This window comes from Glycine max, chromosome 14 (assembly GCF_000004515.6).
Source record: "Glycine max cultivar Williams 82 chromosome 14, Glycine_max_v4.0, whole genome shotgun sequence".
NCBI classification, from domain to species: domain Eukaryota; kingdom Viridiplantae; phylum Streptophyta; class Magnoliopsida; order Fabales; family Fabaceae; genus Glycine; species Glycine max.
In genome coordinates this window covers 48,862,810-48,884,529 of record NC_038250.2, presented here as the reverse complement: position 1 = coordinate 48,884,529, position 21,720 = coordinate 48,862,810, and the positions used below count along the sequence as shown (strand labels likewise).

At 33.0% G+C, this 21,720-nt stretch overlaps 3 protein-coding genes across 4 annotated transcripts; all 3 read left to right on the top strand.

The window, feature by feature from the left end:
* The first annotated feature begins 3,935 nt into the window (after window positions 1-3,935).
* Window positions 3,936-8,864, top strand: LOC100805286 (transmembrane protein 214). Of its 2 annotated transcripts, none has more exons than XM_003544944.5 (10): window positions 3,936-4,611; window positions 4,694-4,831; window positions 5,153-5,329; window positions 6,384-6,521; window positions 6,612-6,733; window positions 6,863-6,995; window positions 7,095-7,224; window positions 7,383-7,462; window positions 7,575-7,709; window positions 8,314-8,864. In XM_003544944.5, exons 1-10 carry the CDS (start codon window positions 4,123-4,125, stop codon window positions 8,536-8,538), a joined length of 1,767 nt encoding a protein of 588 aa, XP_003544992.1. In that variant the 5' UTR covers window positions 3,936-4,122; the 3' UTR covers window positions 8,539-8,864. The 2 variants fall into 2 exon arrangements, with proteins under 2 accessions (XP_003544992.1, XP_006596507.1); XM_006596444.4 differs by having other exon boundaries at window positions 3,954-4,611; window positions 4,712-4,831.
* A 1,910-nt stretch (window positions 8,865-10,774) lies between these two features.
* GASA23 (gibberellin-regulated protein 23) lies at window positions 10,775-12,087 on the top strand. Its single transcript, XM_003544943.4, has 3 exons — window positions 10,775-10,956; window positions 11,382-11,415; window positions 11,617-12,087. Exons 1-3 carry the CDS (start codon window positions 10,879-10,881, stop codon window positions 11,796-11,798), a joined length of 294 nt encoding a protein of 97 aa, XP_003544991.1. The 5' UTR covers window positions 10,775-10,878; the 3' UTR covers window positions 11,799-12,087.
* Window positions 12,088-13,908: 1,821 nt separating this feature from the next.
* LOC100804223 (protein NUCLEOLAR COMPLEX ASSOCIATED 4) lies at window positions 13,909-21,696 on the top strand. The gene is made up of 14 exons (XM_003544942.5): window positions 13,909-14,628; window positions 14,710-14,783; window positions 15,063-15,124; window positions 15,267-15,318; window positions 15,641-15,741; window positions 15,888-15,964; window positions 16,185-16,286; window positions 19,445-19,503; window positions 19,589-19,763; window positions 20,056-20,229; window positions 20,375-20,531; window positions 20,672-20,729; window positions 20,858-20,963; window positions 21,100-21,696. The coding sequence occupies exons 1-14, from the start codon at window positions 14,179-14,181 to the stop codon at window positions 21,253-21,255; spliced, it is 1,803 nt and encodes a 600-aa protein (XP_003544990.1). The 5' UTR covers window positions 13,909-14,178; the 3' UTR covers window positions 21,256-21,696.
* Window positions 21,697-21,720: the final 24 nt, after the last annotated feature.

Here is a 21,720-nt window from a genome sequence, read left to right as displayed (position 1 = left end):
TATTGTATAGGTTCAATGCCTCTCTTATATGAGTCATGATCACTGTCCAAAGATTTCCCTGCTCATCCAGCCAACCACTCAACTCTAAGGCAAGATTAAACAACAAAAAGCACCGAAACACATGCATTTTATCTTCAACAATTTTCTGCATTAAAAAAAAAGCTTGAATAATTTTCTATATAATGATTAGGTTATCTTAAAATATTATGTTAACTATAATTTCTTCAGTGCTAAGTCTGGAAATGACAAGGCCTAGATAACATTTTATTTAAATCAGCAAAAAATAAAAAGATAACATTTTTATTTAAAGTTTATTTGATATAACTTATAAATTTTCATTTTACATTTTTTATTGATTACAAAATTATTTATCAAATTTTATAATTAATCATTAGAAAAATTCCACTCTTAATATAAAATAAAAAAATGCAATCTATCGTCTAAACATAATTAATATTGAATAAGATTTGAGTAGATTTAATTTTATAAAATTACTTTTAACAGTAACAATAGTTTCAAGTATTTGAAGAAGAATATAATCTTTTGACATTAATTAATATTTTTAGTGGAGTAAGAATTTTCATGTCTGTACTTCTTGCACTATTTTCATTTTTAAAAATAAGGGAAGATCCATCATGTTTTTTTGGCATGATTGTTTCATGTCTGTACTTCATGCCGTAATTATGTAATAATACGGTGAGTTATTAATTATTTGTTAAATAATGATTTTATACTAAATGTTTGAAATTATAATATTCTTTTTGGTATGAAATGTTTAGAATTATTTTTATAACGAGTATCATGCCAAAAAAACATGATGGATATTAATTTAATATATATAATATTCGTTTATTAAAAACGTCAACATGTTAATGTTTTATTTTATTTACAAAGCATTCTCAAAATTAATTGTATACTAAATTTATATATAAATAAATAAAAAATTGAAATTAAACCAGAGAATCTAAAATATTGGAAAATGGGAAATTTTAAAAAAAGAATGCCAGAAGGTTATATTACAGTATGAAATTTATATACTGTACGTAAATTTTAATTTTATATTATAATATAAAATTAAAAAACAAAAAATTGAAATTAAACCTGAGAATCTATATTTTAAAAGTTAGCACGGGTACGTAATTGGTATCTCATCACATAAAAGTTCAGAAAATAAAAATAAACAAGTTTTAGAATAAAATTAGGACGACAGTACAAAATATAGATGAAAAACGTGTTACATGTACGTACCAATAGTATTTTAGCGTGTATAGTTTTTTAAATAAGTAAAGAAACCCGATGCTTTGCATCTTAAACGGAAGGGGCATGAAAGGAGAGGACTTGATTGGCAAAAGGGCGTGAAACTTCTAGAAGAAAGGCAAGAAGCAGCCTCATTGGATTGACTTCACCGCAGAAAGGGGAGGGAACTGCAAAAGGGCGTGAAACTTCCAGAAGAAAGGCAAGAAGCAGCCTCATTATCTCTTTGCTTTAAATCGTTCACTAAACACAGGTTATCTTCAAATTTCTCAGTTTCGTTGTTTGCTTGGCTAGTGATAGTAATGCAATGAATAAGATGCATACCTGATGTTTGATGTAATGAATGCAATGCAAGAATTCTTAGGCTACTGTTGATTCCTTTGTGTTGAGATTTAAATGTTAAATAAGATGCATACTGGTGTTTGATGAATGTTCTGAGAGATAAATGAGATGACGTGTATGTTTGATGCGTGGTATAGTATTGAGTGCGGGGGGTTGAGTTTCTAAAAGAGAGAGAAAACAAATTAACATACTTGAAAATATTGGTGCTATTAATCTTATTTTCTTATTATAATTTTTATTTTATTCTTTACATAATAAACAGTAGAGCATATAATTTTCTTTGCATAGAAAAAAATATGATTATAGTTTTTTTTAATAGAAAGAGCATAAATTTTCATGTGCATTTTTTAAGATTTCTCTTTTGAAGAGAATCACCTTAAAAAACTGATGTTAACTGTCAATAGTAATGCATTCGTTAACATCGGTTTTTTTTACAGAAAATTGATGTTAACGAACATTAACATCGGTTTTCTGTAAAAAATTAATGTTAACTGTCAACAGTAACACATTCGTTAACATCGGTTTTTACAAAAAACCGATATTAACTATCAACATTAATATACATTTTCTGGGTGTAATTCATATTAGCAACATCGGTTATTTATATAACCGATGTTGGTAATTTTACGTTAACATCGGTTTTTCAAAAACCGATGTTAACGATAATACTATCAACGTCGGTACTTTCAACATTGGTTGAAAAACCGATGTTGAAAGTCATAAATAACCAATGTAGAAAACATATTTTCTAATAGTGTTTAGCCAATAATAAACTACAGAATCTCTTGTAGAATATGTTGTAAACACAAATCTATTATATTTTGCTTATAATAAATTTGTTGTAATAATGTGTGAAATTCAAAGAAAAACTTAAAAAAACAGAATTAAATTTCTCTAAGTTAAACTTAACTTATTCATTCAACTTTTATAGAGCACATGCATTCCTTGATTTTAATATAAAACTAATTGTTTATGGTTTGTTAGGTTTATTCTTGTGCAAGTGTAACGTACATTAAAAATAAGATCACACTAGAAAATGCGAATAGTTGCAATCAATTAGACAAACGTGCGGGAGAGGTCTTCAATTGATTCGTCAGATAGCAACAATTTCAGAATTTCAAAAAAAGGCGAAGGACACTCGTTAAAAAACTTTAAATAGAAATATTTTTTATTAAAATTAGCTTAAAATCTTATGATTTATAGAATAAATATTTTTTAATTTTTTAATCAATATCTTAAGAACCCTAATTAGGAAGATGCTTTCAGAAATAAGGATTATGAATGTCAGATACGATTTGAGAATAATAAAGTGAGTACGGTAATAATAAATTGGAAAATATCATATATCATTCAGTATAATTGAGGACACGTGATATTTTTATTTAATATTTTATTCATCACCTTTAATTTTAATTCAACGATTAAAAATATTTATTCTCGTTCTCACGTAAAAGGATATTATATATTTACACATGTGCAGTGTAGCACTTGGAGTATGCGTTCTTTTTACAATTACACAATTACTGCAAAGACCAACCTGACTTTCATTTATGGTTTTAAATTCTTTTAAATAATAATATCAAATGCAGAGAAAAAAACACATAAAAAAATATTTAATTGTTTAAGATAAAGTAAAATAAAATTGCGTTGAAGACATTTTTCTAATTTAAGTGTTATTGTTTAATGGGTAATTAAAAAAGTCTTCATTATTAGTACTATAATCAACGTATTTTATTTTTAACAATGATTTAATATGTTTTTTTTTATATTGTAGTAGTAATATTTTTCATACTGTATTTTTTAATGAGTCATTAAAAGTACATTAGTTATTTTCAACATAAATTTTTCAATGCTAATAAATTTCATCAATTGTTGAAAAGTGTTCTTAAAACATGTATTTAATGTATCACACAAAACAAGTGATTTGACTATCGTCATTTTTAAAATATTTAAATATGTAATACTTTAGTAATACTTAATGAAAATATTTACACTTATTTTGAAATATGTTATGGTAAGTAAGTACTTTATTAACGTTTTAAATGTGTAATATTTAAAATGTTTTCATACTAATGAAAATATTTACATATTTATTTAAAAAAATATGTTGTTGGTAATGTAATATTTTTTTTTTTTTACTTACTCATGGTTCAATTTTTGTTGTTGTTTAAAACGTGTTACATGTAGGATAAAAGTTTTTATGTTGTGCAACAGCAACACAGATCCTAGTACATTCTTGATTTTGTGTTTTTTCTAAACGTTTGCCGAAAAAGTGATTAAAACTCAACGGATAATGCAAACAAATAAATAAAAACAATGTCGTAACTCGTAATCGAGTGATGAATTGAAGACGATGTCAAACTCAAAAAGCAGAACGAAACACCCACGTGTCTTTTCTCTGTCATCATCTTACGCTTAATTACCCCCTTTGTCTCTCTCTCTCTCTCTCTCTCCACAACGACGCCGTCTCGATCTTCTTCTTCTTCGACGTAGTAACAGAGCGCGCGCGTTGATTCAAACCATAGCATGGATGAGACTTCAGCTCTCATCGAAGCCATTCTCAGAGAGCAAGAGGAAGAAGAAGAAGAAGCTCACAGAAGAAGAAGGAACCTCACCACGCAAAACACCACAATCAAAAGTAACAACCAATGGCAAACGGTGTCGTATCACAAGCGCAACCGCAACAACAACAAGTCTTCCTCCAAGCAGCCTCTCGCCGCCGATCCTTCCCCCGATGTCTTCAGCTCTGTTCAGCGCCATTCCGAGCACAGCCGCCGCCGACTACTCGAGTCTCAGATCGCCTCCGAGGCTGAAGCAGCTGCAGCCGCCGCTCCGAGCAGATCGAAGCGGCATTCCGACGACGAAGACGACGGCGATGCGGAGCATGAAGCCAGCGCCGTTCAGGAGGTGAAGAAGGCGAAGCAGAAGAAACCGAAGAAGCCGAAGGTGACGGTGGCCGAAGCTGCTTCTAGAATCAGCGCCGATGATCTCGACGCGTTTCTCGCTGAGATTACCGTGAGTGTTTCCTTTTCGCGATTGATCTGCTGTTATTGTGATTCGTTTGTTTGTTGTTCATTGAATGTGAGCGTTTGCGCAGGCTTCGTATGAATCGCAGCAAGATATTATGCTGATGCGATTTGCTGACTACTTCGGTCGCGCATTCTCGTCGGTGAGTGCAGCTCAATTCCCGTGGCTGAAGACGTTCAAAGAGTCCACCGTTGCGAAGATTGTTGATGTGAGTTGTTTCTGCTCCTTTTTGTTTTTTTATTTTTATTTTAATTTGGATTATGATTTGGAAAAGAAAGTTGAACGATTTTGTGATGCGCGTGACATATGGTAGTATGCTATAGAATTTTGAATTGCATGAGTGAGTTCTGATCTGATTGTTATTTTATATTGTTCGTGAAAAAATGTTGCTGAATTATGTGCCTTCTGTAATTATCTGTCTAATGCAAAATGCTCTTTTTTGCTCATTGTTGATGGTTTGGATGCTAGCTAGTGGTCCTTGCTCAGTGATTATTGTTAGTATTTCTTATCATTTTGGCTTTCCCTACAGATCCCTCTTTTGCATATATCTGAGGATATTTACAAAATATCAACGGATTGGATCAGTCATCGATCATATGAAGCACTTGGTTCCTTTGTGCTATGGTCGTTGGACAGCATTCTTTCAGACCTTGCCAGTCATCAGGGAGTTAAGAAGGCAGTCCAGCAATCATCATCGAAATCTCAGGTACCCTTTGAAATTATACCATTATATGATGCACAATTTGGCGTAGTCTTTTTAAAGGTGTTGCATTTCTTAAAATTTAATGTGGACAAGTACATTCCTATATTATTTTTCTTTTGCTTTTTTATTTATTTATAATAATACAGAAAGAAACTTTGCATTTTTGTTGATTTGTGTCTCCATATGGGCTAGTATCTGTATCTGTGAGAGATGGTAAATAGTTTCCTCTGGATCAAGATAGCTGATGCCACCTAGTGAGTTAAAGCTTGGTTGTATGAGTTGTTCTAGCCTTGTAGGATGTCATTGATAATGAGAACTTTTTCTGAATGTTGATGTTTATTTTTAAGGAGTTTTTCATTTAATCTTTACTGTGGAATTTTATAGATGACTGTAATTCAACTGAGTTTTTTTCTTAGTGTCTTAAGTCTTAACTAAGTTGTTCCATTCCCTGTTTAATATGAAATATAGAAATATTCGAAATAAAATGATCAATTCTCAAATCTGTCTTAGATCTTGAATTTTTTTTCTTGTGGTTCCTTAGCTTTGTTAGCAATAGAGATGGACTAGCTTGTCAAACAATATGAGAATGGGTTATTATTTTATGTGTCCTATGAGATAATATGAGACTGAAATGCATTAGGATTTAAGGATGGCAAGGATATGTCATTGAGGCTGAGAGGGAAAAGTTTGGATGTGGGTTGTGCCTCCTTGGACAGTTACCTATTGCAGTCTGATCCTCAGCTTTGAGTGGTTGCGCATCTGATTTCTGGAAATGAAGCTAGATATCAAATTATCAATATCAATAAGGATAAACTTCTTGGTGTTCTAGGATCAACTTGGCTCTTGGTTGACTCCTTTCAATCAAAATTGTATAATTTTTTTTCTACTTATTATTGATTGCAACATGCCCCCCAAATTTGATTGAATACTAATAACTTTTTGAAATATCATTCCAAAAACTTATAATGTTAATTTAATGCTGTACATGTTTACATGAGCTATAGCATATAATTCAGCGAATATTTGGTGAGAATATTGTATATCACTTGAACTACAGGTTGCCATGTTTGTGGTTTTAACAATGGTGCTTCGACGAAAACCTGATGTCTTGATTAGCTTATTACCAATATTAAAGGAGAATAAAAAATATCAAGGACAGGATAAACTCCCTGTCATTGTTTGGGTGATAACTCAGGTGAGTGTTTTAAACATGATTTAGTACCCCCACCCCAAATACTCGGAAAAGTTATTATATGGATTTGTAACTGGATTAAGATTTGTGTAGGCTTCTCAAGGAGATCTAGTTATGGGGTTGTACTTGTGGGTATATCTTCTCTTGCCGATGCTGAGTGTGAAGTCTGGTTGCAATCCACAGTCAAGAGACTTGATATTACAGTTGGTTGAGAGGTTAGGAACCTTTTTGATTTGACAGTAACTTCCCTTGATTTGTTTAACGTAACTAGTGCAGAATTCTTGGCTGCTCCTTCTTGCCTTGAATGATTTATCTTCATTTGTTCTTTTTCATTTTTGAAACAGAATTATCACATTTCCTAAAGCTCACTCTATCTTGCTAAGTGGGGCTGTCAGAAAGGGGGAGCGTGTTGTGCCCCCATGGGCACTTGATTCTCTATTGAGAGTTACTTTCCCTCTTCATTCAGCCCGGGTCAAGGTAGATTTTTTTAAAGAATCTTGTGTATTGTGTAGTCACTTGCATTGCGATCATTGGTTTAGCCGAGTTACTCTTTTGGTATTTGTATGTTTTGTTTAGGCCACTGAAAGATTTGAAGCTGTTTATCCAACGTTAAGAGAAGTTGCCCTTGCCGGTTCCCCTGGAAGTAAAGCAATAAAGCATCTTGCACAACAGATACTAAGCTTTGCAATTAAAGCTGCGGGAAAAGGTAATGTCTAGTTAATGTTGAATGCCATCTTTTTTTTCCTTGCACATTATTTACTTGTTATTTGTAGTGTATGCTGTCTCTCAAGTATTTATTATTTAAGTTGAATGAATTGGTGTTGTACTTTAGTGTGAAAACTTAAAGGCTTGAATCTTTTACAGCTAATCTGGACCTATCAAAGGAGGCAAGTGACATTTTTATTTGGTGTTTGACTCAGAACCCTGAATGTTACAAGCAATGGGTGAGTACAAGGGAATGATATTTAACAATTTCTTTTCATTTGTTTTCTACAGTTTTTTTCCTAGTGACTCTTTTCCTACACATTTCAACATGTATTTAATACTGCGAAACAGGATTTGCTTTATATGGATAACCTTGAAGCAAGTATTGTTGTATTAAGAATACTTTCTGGTGAATGGAAGGAATACTTTATCAAACATCCTACTCTTGATCCTTTGAGGGAAACTCTTAAGAGCTTCAGTCAAAAGGTAAACTATTTCCGTTTTTAGTAAATACATTAGCACAATGGTTGGAGAAACTCAACCTTTATAGTATGCATGTTGAAGTTTCGGTCTATATTACAAATTGTTCTTGTATGATCAAGGGAGCTTTAACAACTTAATTGAACTCTTATTAAATGAGAGCTTATCATCAAAGAGTCGTAATCCCTTGATAAGATGTTTTAATTTTATGAGAATGGCTTATAACTCTCCTGTTAGCTTATTTTGTTTAGCTTTCCCATTTAGCTTATTGAAATAAGCTAAAGTGAACTTATCATTAGCCACTTATATTATAAGCCATTAAAAGCTCTGTGAAAGTTCTTCCAAGGGTCCCAAAATGGGGTTAATTGAATTGAGAACAGCAGTATACTTAGGCTAGTTAATCTCAGGCAGCATATCTTAATGTTTCTTTGACATATTTTCAAAATCCTTAGGCCTGAGTACTGAGAGTAGAATCTAAATACTGAGGTTATCTTAGATGATATATTATTCCAGCCGTGTCATTGTAAAGGATGCATCTTATTTGAACCTAATTTTACTATATTGTAACTGGCAAGAGAAACTTATGTCATATCTCAATCTGTCTTTATAGAATGAAAAGGCCTTGGCTAAGGCGGATGATGCTGCTCGCCATGCATTATTGAAGGATGCAGACAAGTACTGCAAAGCCCTTTTGGGAAGATTGTCACAAGACCATGGATGCATGAAGAGCGTGACAATTCTTTCTGTTGTATTTGCGGTTGGTGCCATTTTCGTGTACCAGAACTTGCATTTATGGGATTATAGTCAACTGACAGAAATGTTGAACCTATCCTAGGATGACAGAGTTATCCTGTGGCTTGCTCGGTGCTTATGCCCAGCGTGGACCACTTCAGCCGATAGTGAGGAGTGACGAGGAATATTTAATTTATTTTAGCCTTCAACATAGTGAAATTAAACAAAAATAGGAGGAACAAACAAAGCCATGGAAGCTTGTGCTGGCCATTTATATAGGTGTTGATGTGTGTTCTCAAATTTTAGGTCAACTTGAAAATTTCTTGCATAAATTTTTTTTATAGTGGCTTGTTATATATTGATTTTCTGATAAAGCGCCAAATGGCTATAGAGAAATGAAAATGAAGGTGAAATGAAGTTGTGCATGAATGCAAATTTTGAAGTATTTAAATTCTCATTTGTTCCGACTTTAGTTTGTTATATTTTCTTACTGTTATAGTGTTATTTACAATCTTTGGACTTAGATTAGCTTATGGTCAGCCTTGAAAAAACAACAGTGGTTTTATACGCCGCTCCTTTTTATTTTTCTTTTTTTGACAACTTACAGATTAATTAATAATGTATGTGTTATACATCTGATATCCAGATGGTCGAGTCATTTCACTGTATCAAAATTTCAAATTTCCCGTTCTTGCTATTAGGTTAAACATTCTGTAAAGTAGATTAGTTATTCACAATGGAGGTTTTAGGAGCCAGAATTGAAACGAGGAAGAAAAGAGAATTTTATTAACTAGTAAGAAAAGAACAGAAAATAAGAAAGAAAACTCTCTTCCAATGATTTTTTTTTCACAAAAGATTTTTCTTTTTATAAATAGTTAATGCTCAATCTGCAAATGATAAGATCTTTTTCTTTCATTCTTCTTTTCCTATTTATATCTAATAAATCCCTTTATTTAATTAATTAATCCCTTAACTAACTAATCAATATACTAACTGTAGTAAACTAATCTATTAATAGTCTAACTATGTTAACTAATTTTTTCTTCGTGTATCTTAACAATACACCCCTCCTAAAAATAACCTTGTCCTCAAGGTTGAAATTTGAAAATTAAATGACATTTTTTCAAATTTTCTCCTTTCCATTTGAAATTTTCTTAATTAATCATCCAATTGGTTTAATAAAAAATTTAAATCCAATCCAATTTAAAGTGATTTGGATTGGATTTGTTTTTACTTTTTTATTTTTAGTTTTCTTTGGAGAAAATTTAAATTAAATGGTAATATATATAATAAACATATTTTTCTTAACTAATAGTAGTATAATGCTTCAAATATATACTATTAAAATAAATTTACATAACTTAATAATTGTACTCACCTACTTTAATACTTTTAATCAAATTGTTACTAAAAATTATCTTAAATCAAATAGATTTTTCACAAATAAATATAAAGAGGAAGAATAGTATATTAACAATGTAAAATGTTTTAAACCGTCCTCCAATCACAATCCAACATGTAATGTAAGTCTATTTGTTGATTTTTATGATAATTACTTTAAAAGTTATATTAATGATAAATGATGATTAGAAGACAACACTATAAAAATATTTTACACTATGATCATTAAGCTGATAAACATAAGTTATATGATAATTTTATAAATATATAAATAATAAAAATGTAAACATGAGTAATAACATAAATTTATTTATAAAAGTTTATATATATATATAATTTCGGTTTGGATTATATTTCAAAATCAAATATGAAATCCGATCTAATCTAATAAAAACATTTTTTTTTAAATTTTGATCCATTCAATTTTAATTAGATTGAATTTATTCATAAGCACCCTTAATATATAACTTGTTTTGAGTTCAAGGTCCCCAGTTAATTTTTTTTATTACATTTAAAAAAATTGTACGTGTATAAAGTATATATAAATAGCATTATTATTCTTGAGGTTTTTGAAAGCTTCCATATACAATACTCTTGTGAAGAACAATGATTCTATATTATAGGCATCAGTGGAGAAAGAAAATAAAAAAAGTGAAACAAAATAAACAGTGAAATTAGTGAAAATAAGAAAATAAATGAGGAGGGACCTACCAGCATGTTGTTACTCAGTTGACAAAAGCCAATAAAAACAAATGTAACAAAAGATACGCCGGGGTTATCGCTCACTTTCTCATGCAACATTTTCCCCATCACCCTTTTCAACGCCTTAAACAACGGAATTCTATTGCAAGTCTTCCAACTTTTCATTATTAGCTATCATCATGATTAGAACGTACCATCCTCTCTTATTCCTATAAATATCGGTCCAATTCCTAAGTGAGAAATAACGAAGACTTATTTTATATATATATATATATTCATCTTTCTCTTTTTAGTTTTTCATTCCTCTAAAAGTGTGTCCTTCACTTCACACATCATAGCAATGGCAGCACGTTCCTACAGTCCCACCATGGTTGCCCTCTCTTTGCTTCTTTTGGTCACATTCTCTAACGTAGCAGAGGTACATAACAAGAAATACTCTTTGGCTTTGCACATTAATCATAATCATGCATTGCCTCTCTATTAGTAGCATATGTTTGGGTGTAAGCTTCTCTAGAAGCACTTCTAAAAGAAGAAAATAAGAAGAAAAAAATAAAATGAGATTCTCCATTAGTTAAAATAAGTTTTTCATTAACTAATTTGTAGATGTTATCTCATCTTTTAAAGAAGCTATATTGGTGAGCTTCTAAAAATTAACTCATGAAGAGTTTATTTTTGCTTATGAAAAAGCTCATCTTATCTTTTTTCTTCTTATTTTCTTCTTTTAGAAGTGCTTCTAAAGAAGTTTATCCAAACAAGCCCGTAATATATAAATTTAACATCAAAATAGAAGTCCAATTGTTCTAACTATTGCTCAATTTTGTTTGTGTAATAATATTTGAACAGGCTTATACACGCAGTGGAACACTTCGTCCTTCAGGTATGAAATTTCCACGTACTCATCTAATTGTCGTGCATTCATGTATTTTGTGTCTCGATTTTGCGAATAAGAACCAACATTTTAATGCTAGGTCGCTCCTAGATAGTAACCATCAATCATGTTAATTAGTTTTAACTAATTTAAAGGGATTTAATTAATTTCTATGCTGAATGCTAATGATGTGACTAATGAATGAAACAGATTGTAAACCAAGGTGTACTTACCGTTGCTCTGCAACTTCACACAAGAAGCCATGCATGTTTTTCTGCCAGAAGTGTTGTGCAAAATGCTTATGCGTTCCTCCTGGTACATATGGCAACAAGCAAGTTTGCCCTTGCTACAACAGCTGGAAGACCAAGGAAGGAGGACCCAAATGCCCTTAAACCCCTTAATTTCCTCATATATAAATAATTTAATAAGCAATGTAATCCTATGATTCTTCATCAGCAATTTTCTATCTCTACATATATAAACAATTCAATGCTATTTTAATTGTTTAATTGGTAGCACACGGGGACACATTTAGTTACGTTCCCTTCAGTTTCAGAGGGAAACTATTTTTAGTAAATTGTATTTTGTTTTGCTATATATTATATATATATAGTCTATACTTTAATTGACTTTGGCATCCGGGCACATGAGACCGAGAAGGGCATGCTTCCCTTTGACAAACATCTTGAAAAGTGTGTCTAATGTTTGGATTGTAAGTGGGAAAGTTTCAACCACGGGTTGAAAAAAGTTTGAAAGGTTAATAATAAGAAGTGTAATCTTATGATTCTTCAGCATGCATAATGGCTTGAAACTAATTAATCTTTTCTCTCTCTTCCCACGCATTGTACCGTTATTTATGGAAGCACCAGATCTAGGAACCAGGGATATGGATACAACATGACGCATGAATACAATACAATACAGATGCAAGACTATAAAACACATATATGGGACCAAGATAAAATTAACATGAAAAACGTACAGATCTTAAATTAAAACAAAAACAGTAATACTCCACCCATATTAGTTTTTTTTTTTCAAGTAAAAGAATTGTAGAATGCAGATTAGGGGAATAAGATGAAGTTTGAGGGGTATCTAAAAAGGATACATGTCCATGTACAACAATCATTTTGAAATCCTCTCTCATGTGGGAAAGCTAGTTTTGTTAGATAGGATAAATCCTTTAGAATATTCAAAATATCAACAAATATAGAATCTATATGCAAATGCTTAAATTTTAAATTTAGTTTGGAAATACTTTTATTGTGTTTCCCTCTGATTGGACCTAGATAATTTTTTATGTGTTATACTTTGTTATTTAAGTTTCACTTATAGGCTTCTAGTAGTTGAGGCTATAAAATCTATCCTAATACCCCATCTTTTTCTTTCTTGAATCAGTACCAACTACAATCACATCAACTTTCAAACTTACAGCAGTTCATGGCAATGTCAAATGTGACTCACGTTAAAAATAGTCCCAAGTATGATATCTCTGTCACACATTCCAATCAATCTCATAACCAGCCCATGTTAATTAGTTTTATGAGATATCTGTGCAGTATAGAACTAACAACTGTGTATGAAGACCACGTTCTAAGATGAATATATAATTGTGAGTTAATTAATGACACAATTAGTACATGTGGAATCCAAATGATAACATGTATGAGTTACCTTGAATAAGGTGAGCTATTGTTTGAGATAGCCTCTGGTAATTAAATTATGCAAGACTTTTTTTGGAGAACAGTGAACAAGAATAATCCTATGATTAATCAAATAAAAAAATCACGATAAATAATCAAAATATCAATTTTTCTAAAATAAATATGTCATTTCTGATTTCTCTATTAATATTTTTTATATCGCATAATGATTTTGTTGAATATGTAACAATTTCTATAAAGTTCTTTCTCTGCAAAAGGTTAACAAGGGTCATTAAAAATTATTTTAACTTTTTAATTCTATTTAAGTAACTAAAACATGAGTCTAAATTAATTTATAAATTATCGTTTTTAATAAACAATGACGCAGAAGGTTTTAATATTAAGATAAAATGTGAATAAATGTAATAAAAATGAGAATTTCAAAACTATTTTTTTTATTGTTATGAAACACTTATTTGGAAAAGGTATAATATGAAAAAGGTAGTTTGAAATTTTTAAAAATTTGGGAGGTGCAAGATTCAATTTAGGCGGTACATGATTCAAATCCCCAAAACGCAACATTGGGCCTACATAATTTGGGCCTTATTATTTATGTCATATGTTCGCACCTGTGACTATTGCTTCGTATACGTTCCAGTTGCTTCCTGCATTTTTTTAATTAGTTAGAATTTATTAAAAATCATCCATTTTAATAAATTTTATTTCTTATTTAATATAAATTAGGAGAAATAATAATTAAATAATAAACAAAATCTAAAAAGAATATAATTTCTAATAAATTTTAATCAATCATAAAAAAAAATATATTAGAGAAAGTGTCAGATATTTCTTACTTCAGCAATGACCATTTCGGAAGTCAACAGAGAGGTGCAGGAAACAACAGTCTGGGCGGGTTGGTCTTCGATAGATTCAAAAGTTCAGGTCCGAACCCGCCAGAAATAATCCAATTAAATCCGATATTTTAACCCGCTTAAATCACAAATCCGTCCGAAACCACCCAACTCTTCGGGTCCGGGTCCGGGTCGGACTGCGGGTGTTTGCTCCACTCAAGTAACTCTCTCTCCCTCCCTCAAACCTCAAACCCCTGGTGTGCGTATTGTGGCGTAGCATGGATCCTCCAAGGAAGAAGAAAAAAGGACGATACGGCGTCGCAGAGCTGAAAACCCTAGGGAACCAGCTTCTCTCTTCCGCCTCGCACATCAACAATCTGCCTCTTCTCCTCTCCTTCGTTTCCCCTTCTTCCCCTCCTCACCACGTCCTCGAATCCCTCCTCTCGCTCCACTCCTTCTTCCTCCCTCTCCTCCCCAAGCTCCCTTCCTCCTCCTCCGCCGCCGCCGCCGCTCCCTCCTCCGGCGACGACCAATCCGAGTTCATCTACCTCTCCTGGCTCCGTTCCAAGTTCGACGAGTTCCTCAAGTCCCTCCTCGACGTCCTCGCTTCGCCGCAGGGAGATGAGACGCTCAAGGAACTCGTGCTGGACACGCTCATGGAGTTCGTAAAGGTCTCCAATGGCGGCGCCTTCCACTCTTCTCTGTACCACAAGCTTCTTTGTAGTATTGTACGTTATGCCAATTTTGTTGATAATTGTCGTTGTCGTTTTTTCGATTTGATTTGGTTGATTTTGGATTGATGCTATCAGGTTTACTCTACTAGTCCCCCTACTTTTTTGGTGGATTTACTGGCGTCGAAGTATTTCAAGTATATCGATGTCCGGTATGGATATTATGCTTGCTACCTTTGTTTTTCTAATCATCAAGTTTTTAATGTGGCTCTTAAGTTCTTTGGTATTATCACGGTTTATGGCATATACTGTATTGTTTTACTATTAGCCCCTTTTTTGGAAGGCTGAACTTATGCAGTAAGTGTTATGAGGATGAATATGTCAGTCCTTCTTTCACTGACACGATTTTATGTCCATGAGTGTTTAGTGCATAGCTCATGTTGGTTATGGAGTTTAGTTGGTTTACTGAATTATTAAGTTACTTGGTGCAGGTATTTTACGTTTATAAGTCTAAAAAAGCTCGCTAGTACTTTGGAGGGAAAAGATGTCTCAGGTGCGTTTGTAGCCTAGCTTTTGTCTTGGTCTTCCAATTTTTAACGTGCAAAATTGCAAACAGGAGTTTTGTGTGTTGTTTTTTCAATTTCCAACTATTTGAGTATTCTCTGTTGGATAACTCATTTGCTTATCCTTGTCAGATGATAAAATTGCAAATGCTGATGGTTCCAGTGAAAGTCAAATGAGCTCAAAGTTAGTAAGACCTATAGGCATTGCTTTGAAGCTACTTCTCTTGCTTTCTATTTCCTTCCTTTGTCAAGATATGTTTGTAGATCATCGTAGCTGGTTGGCTATCATTAGTGTTAAATGACTATTTTCTTTTGTCATAAACAATGCTTACAGCATGCTATAGTTTTGCAGCTCAATTCTGTCTAGTGCAAGTTTAAAGTTGTACTTTTCTGAATGCTTCCAGGGAGACTTAGTCCAAGTTATGAAACTAGGAAATGAACAATTTACTTTAAATAACCATAATGATTTAATTTTGTTGATAACTTGAAAATGTACTCCTTTTCAGTATGGAATGTGTCATCCACAACATGTATTACACTATATCACATGTTCCCCCACATCAAGGCTCGGATAATACATCTGAATTGGAAATGTGGAGCAGCTCAGGTAACTGTTTGCTCATTTGCTTGTTAGGCATTTTGGTTTTTAAAAAACTATTTAACATAATGAAGATCAGAAGATCTTGACTTTGATCCTTTTGAGATCTATACATAGTGTACCTCTATTTGTAATTTGGATTTTTTTGTCCATAGAAAGTGACCATAAGCAGCTTTATGGAGATAAGGGTGCTGATGATAAGCCACAGAAGTTCCAGAAGCCTAACAAAAATGTCAGTTATTATTCCATACTGTTTGATAAGTTAAATGTTACTCCCCATTTTTGTTTTTTCATTATTAAGGAACTCTTGACCTCCAATTCCCTAGTAGTTTTCTTATCTTCATTTTAAAGAATTTATATATTGAAGGGCCTTCTCATTTAAAAACTCTTGTAATTGTTTGTGTAGTTTTTCTTTTTTTACTGTCTACTTAATTTTCATTTTACATGTATAGGTATTGTCAGCAGCCAAAATTGCCAAAAAGATGAAGCTAAAATTTACAAAAGCATGGATTGCGTATCTTAGATTGCCTCTTCCAATTGATGTTTACAAAGAGGTAATCCACAAGTTATGCTTTTGAAATTTGAATATAGCTGAAACATTATAGTCTGAATCATGGTGCGAATGTCATGTAAGATGTCTCAAGGTTGTCTTGAGATCCAATGTAGGAGCCGAAGGGGGGAAGAAACACAAATGGTGGAATTGTAACATGGGTTGTAAGATCCTAGTAGAATAGAAATACAATATATAGCCATCATTGTCTATATGTTCTTCGTTGTTAGGAAATATAATGTGAGTTGAATAATGACAACTGTTAGTTAGTTAGTTGGCCTAGTTAGAAGAGATTGGTTATAAATAGAGGAAATTACATTGAAGGAGGGCATTCTGTGAATTTGATAGTTTGTGTTAGTGAGAAAGAAGATATCCTTTTTGAAGGGGAAATCCTTGGGGGGGAATTCTATCCTCAATTTTCTGTTCTTCAATCTTCAACAATTCAGTTCTATTCTTTCAGTTTTCTCTCTCCAGTTTCCATCTTATTTTTTGTTTTGTTCTTCAATAATATTCTGAAGAAAAGAACAGAGATCTTGGCACCCAAGTTGAACTTGAAATTAGATTGAAATGGGAGAGAATTTTGAAAAGAGGGACAGCTGCATTTGGATGGTGTTTCACATGCAGAGATGAGTGATTAAGGTAATTTTTTTTAGAGGAACCATTCTGGGCTGGGTTGTAAAACCCGATCTTTGTGTTGATGGATCTGAAGCGCCAATCCCTTGATTCTGCATGTTTACCTGACAATCTCACAATGATCATACAAATCTCTGATCTTACATGAGCAAGAAATGGTATAAAAATCATAGGTTCCTATGTTCCTAAAAGTAACATTGTGGTTTTAACAATGATCATAATAATTGTAAATATGGTAGTGTGGTAGGTGGTAACCTATATGCCATGCCTTGAGAATAGTGGTTGCCCTTCCCTTTAAATATTGGGTCCTTACTTTACTTGTAAATATATCTGACCATGCATACAGGAGAGCTGATAAAACTTGTTTATATATTAGTCCTGAATTGAGGACATCCTGCTCAATTTTATTTTTCTTTTTTGTAAAAGAAATTAATATTGATAGGTATGCCAATAAGTTTCTTTAACCAATAGAGGTTGTGGACTCAGAAATCTGGATGTTATTGTTTTTTCTGGAGTTAAGATGGTTTCTATACTTACTGTGTCCTTAATGCACTCCAATTTTACCACCATTATAATCTTGAATCTCTGCTAGCTAGAAGTCTGATAGATACCCATTAGTTAGGTAGTTACAAGTTACAACAGTTAACTAGTTAGGTTATTTGGTCAAAGAAATGAGCCATGTTGACTATAAATAAGAAGAGAGGTTAAGAGAGAGGACCACTTATCATTTGCAAGAGGGAATTATTGCTTTTCTAGTAAAGATACCAAGTTTCAAAGTCCTAGTCATCAATTCATCTACCTTTTTTTGTTTTCTACGAATGAACAGATTATTTCAGCTTATGGCCTTTTTGTTTTTCATTCAGAACCTTTATTAATCTATGAAGCTTAAATAGTCTTCTGGTAAAAAAATCACTGGTTGCAGTAAGATTCTTAATCAGCTATATATCACAGGTGATATTAAATAAACTGCCTAATTATAAATTATTATCATGCATTGGGCTGATAATAGCTTGTCGTTATTATCTCTATACTCAAAACAGAGGCCTTCAAGTTCAATGAAGTTAACTACTTCAGTACTTCTTCATATATGGGATGGGCATTAGGAGCATATAGAAGGAACAAACTTGATTATAAAAGAATACCATTATTTGGGTGTAATTTTGATTATTTGACTATTTGTCCAAAATTAGCTAGGAATATGGTTAGAATACTTCTTGTTAGACATCCTCCTCCTTTGAGCTAGCTTTTAAGATGGGTCTACTCCTTTCTTATATGGTTATGGTATCACACCCTATCTACTTTTCATATTGGGTCTCTTGTAGATGTCCAGTCTTGTAAATTTCATGCTCTAGAAGTCTAGTCTTGGGCATGAAGGGATTGTATTAAGATGTCCCACATCGGCTAAGAATGTGACTAGAATAGTCGATGTAAGACTTGGGTAGTCCTCCTCTTTTGAGCTAGCGTTTGGGAGTTAGGAAGAGTCCATTTCTAATATGGTATTAAGGCTTATCTAGTCATGGTATTGGGTCATCTGCAAATGTCCAATTTTACAAACTTCACACTCTAGGTATTCAGTCTTGGGCATGAGGGGATTGTGTTAATATGTCCCACATTTGTTAGGAATATGGCTAGGATACTCCTCATATGACTTGGGTAATCCACCTCCTTCAAGTTAGGTCCAACCCATTTCTAATAGTCCATAATATTTCAGGACTTTGCATGAACATCTGTGTATGTTCATATGTCGCTTGCATGTGTACCTGCTTGCTTATTTGCACATGTGTATTTTTGCTCTTTGTTACTGTTAGGATTAATATGCAATTTGGAAACAGAGATGAAAATGTAATCCAAAGGGAACAATGAAGAAAACCTAACTGCTTATATGGGCAATTGGTCCTTTATACTTAATGTCAGGACTTGGGATGCGTTATGACATAAAAGCTGCTCTATACAAACTTTAGAATGCAACATTGTTTTTTCATATTGATTTTTAGATCTTCACAAAAGAGAGATTGCTGTTGTGAAGGATATTTGGGTCTGCATTTTTCTTGGTGGAAGAAGTGGTGAGATGTACAAATACATTTATTTTTGACCTGAATAGGCTCAGATGTCAGTAGATTATCAGTGCCAACTTTTTTATTCTGATTTAAAACATGAAAATCTTACATTCAGAGAGGATAGTAATCAGATGGCTAAATAAGCAATCTTTGGGTAATATACTTTTTTGTTGAAGATATTTTATTTGTGAATCAGATATCAGATACATTTTAGCCGGGTAATCATATCATGTGATATATTACTTACCCAATCTACTTTACACTTTGTTTGATTTCATTTTAGGTATGTAAATTGTAAAATATGAAGGTGAATGGTAATTATTGTTGTGGTGATTGAATATGTGGCATTCTTTTTTTATGCCTTAATTTTATATGAATGCAAGTATGCAACTGCATTATTATACTTCTTCTTTTCTTCATTAATGTTTTTTCCCCCTTTCGATTTCCTGAGCTGTTATTTTTTTATTACCAGGTTCTTGTTAATCTTCACCAAGCAGTTATTCCTCATCTTTCTAATCCCATCATGTTATGGTAAACATCTATGTTCCATAAAGTTGGCAATTTATTATGATAACTAGATATTGAATCTGATATCATATTACTTTATTTTGTGCAGTGATTTCTTAACAAGATCATATGATGTTGGTGGTGTGGTCAGTGTGATGGCTCTTAGCAGCCTTTTTGTCCTAATGACCCAGTATGGATTGGAATACCCAAATTTCTATGAAAAACTATATGCCCTCTTAGTTCCATCTATCTTCATGGCAAAACATCGAGCAAGGTTTTTCCAGGTGAATCTTTGTTAATTATTTTTGTCACTTATGACAATAAAAATAACAAAAGTGGATTTTTTGAATTAAAAAAGAATGCTTTCTGTTCAGCTGTACGAAGGACATATTAATGATCTATTAAATTGTTTTTTTTTTGTAAATTTTCTATGCTTTCCAATTTAGATAATAATGGAGATTAAGTCATTTGGCCAGCCACATTTGTAGAGATTAAGTGAATGATAAGAATGTTTTTGCTGTACGTAAATCCTATGCATGTGCTGCTTGCTGACAATATGCAATTTTCTAATTGCAGCTTCTTGATTCTTGCCTCAAGTCACCTCTTCTTCCGGCTTACCTGGCTGCTTCCTTTGCGAAGAAATTGAGTAGGTTGTTGCTTTCAGTTCCTCCTTCAGGGGCATTAGTTATTACGGCTCTGATACACAATATTTTGCGTAGACATCCTTCGATCAACTGTTTGGTGCACCGGGTAAATACAGTTTTCTTTCATCTGTTTTTTGTTTTGTCTAGTGCTTAAGCCAACCGTTGGTTTCTTGATTGCATCTTCAGTACTGGAGATGTTATTAAGGATCACATTAAAATATTACATCTTGATTGAACTTGTATATGAGCAGGAAGATGGTGTTGATGAAGGGAAAGGGGATCATAGAACAGATGAAGGAATGGCTACTAACTCGGATAATGCGAAGACTGTTGCCATGCCCAGCCAGAAATCAGGCATTGACCATTTTAACAGTAGTGAAACTGATCCTAAGAAGTCAGGTGCTATGAGTAAGTATCTTCGTTATGTATTGCTGACTTCAGTCTTTAAGGAAATAAAGTCAAGTAGTAAACTCTTTCTTGGTGGTAGAGTTACATTTTTTTCCCTGGTCTTCTATATTTGTTTTGCTGATGATGACCTCTTGGAGCAGGGAGTTCTCTTTGGGAAATTGATACTATTCTTCACCACTACTGTCCTCCTGCCTCACGGCAAGTGTTTTGAACTTGTTCCTTTACTCCTAGTTTTCCTATTCTTCTTTTCCCAATGTAATTTCAAATGTCATATTTGGAATTTGACATACTCCCTTAAATGTTGCGTACTTTGCTTGTGCTTTTAGGTTTGCTTTGTCTCTTGGGAATGATTTGACAGTCAGGGCAAAAACAACTGAAGTTAATGTTGGTGATTTTAGTGCTGGTTCATATGCAACAATCCTTGGAGCAGAGGTGATATAATAATTGCTCTATTTTTCTTCGCTTCTCATGATGTGCTTATGTTGTATAAATTATAAGAGGAAGTAGAGAAAGATGTGCATACTGCTCATTGTCTTGTATCGTCTGGTGACAACTTGCATCATTGCAGATATCACGGAGGGTAAAGCAGGTTCCCCTAGCATTCTTCAAAGCAACTCCTTCCTCTTTATTTTCAGAGACTGATTTTGCTGGTTGGACTTTCAAATGTGAAGAAACCCCCAAAATGATCAATGACAACAATGACAGCACTAAGGATTTATCGTAACATGAATGGTGTTCTGTGAAATGACACAACAGAGTGCTCGCCATCTTGGAAATATGTCTGCTTGTTCTTGTTTGATTTGTTTATTTTTACTCGAGGAAACAAATCATATAGGAAGAGGGTTTTGGGTTGGGGGGAGCGCCAGGGGACATGCTCGAGATCCCTTGTGGCTCACTATTGGAACATAAGCTTAAATTAAATTGAAGTTTTAAATTAATGGTTTGGATAGAAGTATGATACTTGATAGAACATTATGGCGGAAGTTGATCCATGTAACCGACCCCACCTAGTGGGATAATGCGTTGTTGTTGTTGTTGTTGTATATGTAACAGTTAGAAGATAAGTTTTGCCACTTTCTTTTTACTGCAGCAGATTAATATGTTCCCCACTCTAAATGGGAACTAAATATTTGGAATGAAAGTTTTGCCATCCATTATCATTTTATCCAATTTGACTTTGATGTCTCGT